Here is a 7,881-nt window from a genome sequence, read left to right as displayed (position 1 = left end):
AAAATTTGGTTAATAAAAATATCATAAGACAAGATGGGTATTGTTTTGGTTTTATGTAAAACTACTGTAGGTTTTGAGTTGAATACAGCAGATATGGATTAGGAATTACCCATGGCTATCAAATATATATATATATATATATATATATATATATATATATATATATATATATATATATATATATATATATATACTTTTTTGCCGTTCATACGAAAAAGTTTAGGCACCCCTGGCTTAATCATTTAACGTTAGCTAATGAATAATTAATTACGTTGTGAAACGTTCGCCTCAGTTGGCCCAAAACCTACCTCTTAGTGCCAACGTCAGGGCGTGTAATTAACATTAAGATAATCATTCTGGGAGGTCAAAACAAAAATACTGAAATTCTTTGAAGACTACATTATTATAGTCGTCAATATACAGCATAACAAAGCTAAAAACATTGTCTTAGTCCGACATCAAAGACTTAATTATCTCCAACAGTTGATAGGGATGGTTTTGGTATGTTTACAATGACGTTATCAATGTCGGTTATATTTTGACTTCTGCGTAATCTGCAAGGTAAATAAACGGCAGGTTTTTAAAGTTTGAGATCAAGATTTTACAAAAGATCCCGATTACATATGTGTTAACGAGGAAGTTAAAACAGGACGAGATTCAGGTAGGTGTCAGCTTTAGCTTAATCGTCAGATTTGAATACATTTTACGTTATTTAGGGTTTTGTTATGTAGCGCTCTGTAGTGGTGGCGTTTCTCTGCAGTCGGTTTATTGCTGTCCGTGTTTTGTGGGTCAACAAACATAGGCTAAATTTGACCTCATTTTTATCGAAATAAAAATAGGCCTATGCTTTAAGATTAAGTCAATAAAAACATGGAAATTGATGAAGAAAAACTTGATTGATTACCAATTAGAATAAACTTGACAAGCAAACATGAATTTAACTCCAATGTGCCACTTAGGGCTCATTAAGTATGTCTTCAATCATATTTTCTCATTTAGCTTTCAAAATGGAGATGACATATCAACAGAAAATTGAGTCGGGCCGCTGGTGTAAGTTTTCAGAAAAAGCTGTGGTACATGAGGACATCCCACCTGATCCTTCACTGGCCTTAGAATACATAGACAGAGGAACATGTCATGTGGGCACACAGTTCTCCAAGTTTTGGTCACAGCATGAGGTAAGCAAAAAAAAATAAATAAATGTTGAGGGAGCTTGATGTTACTTTCACATGCAAAAGTTTCTTTTTCTGATCAGTGTTTTTGTTATGTTTTCCTATAAAATATCCAAGTATTCTTACAACGAATAACTGCCAGTAAGATACAAAAAATAAACTATAAGAAAATAAAATGAACTATATTCATTTATCCAAGCCATGCTCTGGACGTGTTTGTTAAACTGTCTGTTTGACCCATTCAGGTGACTCCATTCCACACTGAACAAGTCTCACATGGAATGAACCATGTTGAAGGTGGTTGGCCAGAAACAATCAGTGCTAACAATGATGAGCTGACTCTACGCTACAGAAAGAAAGTGCAGAAGGATGAGTCTTATCAGCAGACAGTTATTGAGACTGTTTCTGTAAGTGACAACATCTTAAAAACAATTGCCCTTAAAGTCTGTGAAATCAAAATTGCCAATGTTTTTTTTTCTAGCACACATTGTTAGTCTTAAGATGAAAAATTTATCTGTGCAAGTTTTGGTGATCTTTAATCAAAATCTGATAATTTGCTTTGACTTTCTATGATGATGTTAGTTTGACTGCTGGGGTAAAATATGCTTAGCCACGCCCCTCTAACCGTTTGCAGCAAATGGATGATAAAAGGAGGAACTCAAAAATAAAACCCCACCCCTACTCTGTATTCCGTTTCCGAAATATTTCATCAAACTGTATTAAAAGTCTGCAGCATCTTCCGGTTCACAACTTTGTACTGGGAAACACACTCGCATTCACACACACTCATTCACTGCAGCAAATTTAGTTCATTCGATTAAACTTTAGTGTATGTCTTTGGACTGTGAAGGAAACTGAAGCACCCAGAGGAAACCCACACCAACATGGGTAGAACATGCAAACTCCACACAGAAATGCCAACTGGCTCAGCTAGGACTCGAACCAGCGACCTTCTAGCAGTGAGGCGACTGTGCTAACCACTGAGCCACCGTGCCGCCTAAGAACAACATAAGTGTATAATAATGACAAATATTTAATTTTAGATAGTCAATGGATTAATTTGGTTTCAGCTTTTATCTTTCTCAAAACTGCTCATTAAATTACTTGTATTTATTAGGTGCTCTTAAATAGAAATCATGAAGTGATTGCAATTCTATCTGAGGCTTTCCTTCCTGTCATCTACAGGTTATGGAAAATTACAAGCAGAAAGTCCTTGAAAAGTCCCAAGTTTATTTTAAAGATAACAGAGTGGTGGTCAAAAGGGAGGACATGGCATCAGCAAGGATCATAAATGTGCTCAGGTAAGCACACACATTAAGTGGCCTATCATACACCCGGCGCTATAAGGCGCAAGACCTGTTTGCCTCGATGTGTTTTTGTTTTCAGACCAACACAACCTTAATTTTCCCGTTTTCCACCACGTTGTTTAAATAGCAAATCCATTTGCCACACTTTGAGGACTCATGGGGGTTTCGGTCTAGAAAAGAGGTGTGTTAAGGCGCATTGTTGGTACGTTGCTATTTTGAGGAACTAAAATAGACTGCGCAATAGACCAGCTGAAAGCAGGACTAAAGTCCAGCGCAGAGTTGTGATCCTCGCTTACCCATTGCTTGAAACATGCAGAATGTACAGCAAGACACAAATATCTTTACAGCTAAAAAGAATTTAAGGATTAAAATATTACAAAAATGATTATTTTCTTCATAAATATAGAAACCACTTCCTTTTTTTTGCCTTCTTAATCTCGGTGGGGCATTTTTTCAGTTTATTCATTTATTTTATTTGCTTTTGTATAATGTTATTATTATTAGTAATAGTATTTATTATATCCATATTTATATTTGTTTTATTAAAAACAAGCTTATATGTGTCCACCTGTCAGGTTTTGGACCATATGGGGCATAGCATGTGTATGAGGATATCACTTAGTTTTTTGACCACACTTCATTTTTATTGTTCGTTTATTTGCTGGTAATTAGAACTGAATTTAGAAATAGTTTTAAAAGAAATCTTTGGGCTTAACAACAAAATGAATTATGTAGGCTAATGTCTGAGCGTACAACATGTTTCCTAATCCACAAAAGAGAGAAAAGGAAAGTAAAAGTAAAGGCTGATTGGAGGAGGCTCATTCTTAATCCTCTTGCTGCAGATGGTCTGTTTAACTGTTTTCTGACTTGTGAAGCGTTCAGTTTTTCTACTTACAAAGTCCGCCATGTAAATAGCAAATGCGCCATGGCACGACGCAAATCACTCTTAAAGGGAATGGGAGATGAAACTGATTGGTTTAATGTACGTTATGCTTAAAACACACCTATAACTCATTAACAGAATAAGGCCAACCCTGTTACACAATGCGCTGCAGTTTTTGTCCATCCTTAAAATACCAAAAGTGGATTGGGACACGCCCTTAATGCTTTTCCGCCCTGAGCTTTAGACTTTGCACCTAGATCATTAATAATAGAGCCCTAAAGCACAATAGGATGACTTGGATTTCATTTGGAAGTGATTTGCCTTAGATGTCTGGATAGATAGATAGATAGATAGATAGATAGATAGATAGATAGATAGATGGATGGATGGATGGATGGATGGATGGATGGATGGATGGATGGATGGATGGATGGATGGATGGATGGAGGGAGGGAGGGAGGGAGGGAGGGAGGTATGGATAGTAGATTTTTCTAAGTGTGATTTTTCCATAGAGACCCAAAAAAAGAGAAGCGTGCAGCCACCAGCTTGTCCTGGCACCCAGTTGATAATCATAAACTAGCTGTGGCCTACTCTTGTGTGGAATTTCAAAGAGGACCCAAAAACATGAGCTCTGACTCCTATATATGGAACATTGGTACGTCACTTCTTATACTGTCATATTTATTTTATCAACATACGGATAAAAAAATTATAAAACACAGCAAATCTGTAGACCACCATCACCAAATATTGATGTCTGATCTTTCCCTAAGTTACATTAGTGTATTTTGGTTTCCCAATTACAGAAAACAACAAACAGCCGGAGATGACCCTGAAATCCATATCCCCTCTTGTTTGTCTAGAGTACAACCTCAAAAATATCAGCATCCTTATTGGGGGAAGCTACAATGGACAGATTGGTGGGTTTTTATTCTGAATTTGAATGTCATAAGCATGAATATATAAGGTAAATGTGCCTTTTTAAATTTATCTGACAGATTGTACAGTCTGCTGTTTGTTTGGCATTAATTGTAAACATCTCAAATACTGAAATTGCATCTTAACTGTGCTCTAGTAAGAAAACATACTCTATTTCCAGGCTATTGGGACACACGGAGTGGCAGCCAACCAGTACAAATATCCGCTATTGAACATAGCCATAAAGATCCTGTCTACAAAGTCATCTGGCTGCAGACAAAGATAGGCACTGAAGCTTTTTCAGCTTCTACAGATGGTCAGGTCTGTGTACATTGACACCACAGTCTACAAATGCTTAAATAAGCCTGCAGTATTTCACAGCATCCTTTGAACTGAATAGCCATATTAGCAAAACTCTCAGAGTAATTAATATTACTCTTGATTCAAAGAAGTGTGTTTGACATCAGGTACTGTTCTGGGACATTCGTAATATGAGTGAGCCCACAAAGCAGCTAATTTTGGACCCCGCTAAGAGCAAAAACCTTAACAATGCATTTGGTGCATTCTCAATGGAGTTTGACAACACTATGGTAATAAAATAGTACATGTCTCATTGTGATTTGGACAATTCCATTGTGGTTACTCAATGAGAACGTAATGACTGTTTGCTTTTGTTTACACAAGCCCAAATTTTTAGTGGGCACAGAACAGGGGCTTGTGGTCTTGTGCAATCGCAAGTTAGAGACCACAGATGAGCCGATTGTTTGCACATACAGCGGTCACCTTGGCCCAGTTTACGCCGTGCAGAGGAACCCCTTCTTCCCAAAGTACTTCTTGACTGTGGCTGACTGGACGGCCCGCATCTGGTCAGAGGACATCAGATTGTCTTCCATCATGTCGACCAAGTGAGAATGACAGAGTAGTATTTATATCACTAAACTATGTCATGTGTGATGTTTATTTGGATCAACTGTATCTTAATAGTGTTAATTCGCCTAAAAGGCAGCCATTTGCCACATTTTCCACATGATCTTCTATCTTTTACAGACCACAACACTATATTAGTTATAATATAAATATACTATTTTATTACTATATTATATTAGTAGTAAAAAGAAACCAGCATTAAAGATATAGTTCAGCCCAAAAAAATTGTCATCATTTACTCATCCTTTACTTGTTCTAGACCTATTTAACTTTCTTTTTTCTGTTGAACAAAAAAAGATATTTTGAAGAAAGCTGGAAACTGGTAACCACTGACTTCTACAGAAGTATTTTTTTTCCTGCAGTTTTTACCGGTTTTCGGCTTTCTTCAAAATGTCAGGGGTTTTCAAAAGAAATAAGAAACTCATAAAGGTTGGGAATTACTCAAGGGGTGTGTAAAAATGCTTAAATTATTTTTTTAAGTGAGTTATCATTTTAAACTCCAAAAGTATCACAGAATGTTACACATACATTATATTTCAAATTTAGAGTTAACAAACCAAAACTGATTGTAAAACAAAAAATGTATTAATACCAAATATTTGACCGTTAGTCTGTGTATAGTCTCCACAACCGTATTCATGAACTTTTATTAGTATGAAAATTCACTCACCCAGAAAAAAACACACAAGTGCACACCAGTTGATGATTAAAAAGTTGAATAAAACATGTTTAATAATCTTGCATGGACTCATTCTGTGACACTTTTGCTATAAGATAAATGCTTGTCACCATTCACTGCCATATGGATGACTGTATGTAAAATGTTTTAAAAATGTATCCTAATGGACCATTTTGAGGGATGTAAACAATAACAATGTTCCTAACATATTTCCTGTTATACATATTTAATTTCTGTAGCTTTCGAAAAAGATCTATATATTGATAAATAATGTTATGATCACTGTTATGATGTTAAGTCATGATTAAACTGCCTCTTATTACAATTATGCAATAGTTTGATAACAAGCAGGAAATGTTTATGACATCACCACATTAAAATGGTCTATACAAAAAAGAAAAAGGGCTTATCACAGATTACAGATAAGAGAACCACTGTTTTAAAAGGATAGTTCACCCAAAAATGTTCAAATTCTTTCATTATTTACTTACTTTCTTCTGTTGAACACAAAAGGAGATATTTTGAAGAATGTTGTAAACCCGTAGCCAATGACTTGGCTTCCCCGCTATGGATGTCAGTGGCTAGCGATTTCTAACGTTATTCAAAATATATAAAGAACGAAAAAGAAAAATGTCCAATAAATGTTTGGAACTACTTTCATTTTTGCATAAACAATCCCTTTAGGTAGTGGTTTCTTCCATCTACTTGAACAGTCAATACTTCTCATTTGTTTTTACAGATACCACACAAGCCATCTGATGGATGGCTGTTGGAGTCCAGTCAGACCCGCTGTCTTCTTTACAGTTAAGATGGACGGCACCTTGGATGTGTGGGACATATTGCTTAAACAAAAGGACCCGGTTCTCAGTCTCAAAGTCAGTCTTAAATATGGTTTCCTCATCCTGAAATGTCTTAAATCACTTAAATGTGTATGTGTCGTTTTATATTTATGAAGATTTTTTTCTCTCACAGGTTTGTGACGAAACTCTGTACAGTATCCGTGTAAAAAATGACAGCCCTTTGATGTGCTGTGGTTCTCAGTTGGGAACAGTCACGCTGCTGAAGATGTCATCAAACCTGTGCACCCTGCAGAGTAATGAGAAGGGACTTGTCTCAGAGGTGGACATTTTATTATTACTACTGACATGAAATTTGAGTAAATGAAACATGTGAATTATTCTTTTAAACGAGATATAATTGTAAACCAATAGTCCTCCTGGTACACTGAACCATTGATTTTTCATGTGGATTTTTAAATTTTGTAGATGTTTGAACGTGAGACTAAAAGAGAGAAGATTCTTGAAGCTTTTTACAAAGAAAGGAATCAAATAAAACAGAGCTGCCCTAAAGAGGAGGAGGATGGAAGAGCAGAATTACAGGAACTGCTGGCTGAAACAGAGACTGAGTTTTTTGAGGCTATTAATGTAGAGAAGAAGAAAATACAAGTTGATGAGAAATAACAGGTGTGGGACATGTTATTTGTATGCAAATCTACATCAATTTTGTTGTTTTCTTTGTTAAGCATGCAAAGGTTTCATACTTAACCACTGTCATCGTGCACTGTCAGGCATGACTTGCATTCCACAAGAATCAATATGTCAGTAATTATTATTAAAATATACTAAACAAACCACATTTTGTTTCTTGTCTCCTGCAGGAAAACAGTGTGTGAAGGAATCCATGAATAACACTTCTTCTAAACATGCCAAAAAAGGAGCATCTTCCACTTGCAAATAGAGTTTAAAATATTTCTATCTAAAGTTAATTGAAATAGGTACCAAAGTCATTTGTCCCTTCTAGCCCACCCCACCTTTTTAAATATGTATTTTTTTAAAGGACATAATTTTAGCATTAACAATTGTATACTAATAAATTGTATAGCAACTACCAACTTAGTAGATACAGTTTGAAAACCTTAAAAAATAAAATTGAAATGGAAAAGTCTGCTTTAAACTCTCAGTATTTATTTTTCTTAAACTCATGTCACCTGAAAAC

General features: G+C 35.6%; 1 protein-coding gene across 1 annotated transcript; it reads left to right on the top strand.

Annotated features, from left to right (window-relative positions):
• Nucleotides 1-313: 313 nt before the first annotated feature.
• Nucleotides 314-7,653, top strand: dnai2a (dynein, axonemal, intermediate chain 2a). The gene is given in 13 exon segments (NM_001110465.1): nt 314-661; nt 1,000-1,178; nt 1,418-1,579; nt 2,358-2,473; nt 3,875-4,017; nt 4,169-4,282; nt 4,462-4,601; nt 4,748-4,870; nt 4,965-5,185; nt 6,626-6,761; nt 6,859-7,005; nt 7,152-7,349; nt 7,544-7,653. Coding segments are annotated over 11 exon segments (1,668 nt in total). The 5' UTR covers nt 314-661; nt 1,000-1,007; the 3' UTR covers nt 7,347-7,349; nt 7,544-7,653.
• The last annotated feature ends 228 nt before the right edge of the window (nt 7,654-7,881 follow it).

This window comes from Danio rerio, chromosome 12 (genome assembly GCF_049306965.1).
Source record: "Danio rerio strain Tuebingen ecotype United States chromosome 12, GRCz12tu, whole genome shotgun sequence".
NCBI lineage: Eukaryota > Metazoa > Chordata > Actinopteri > Cypriniformes > Danionidae > Danio > Danio rerio.
This window is presented reverse-complemented; position numbering and strand designations above follow the sequence as displayed.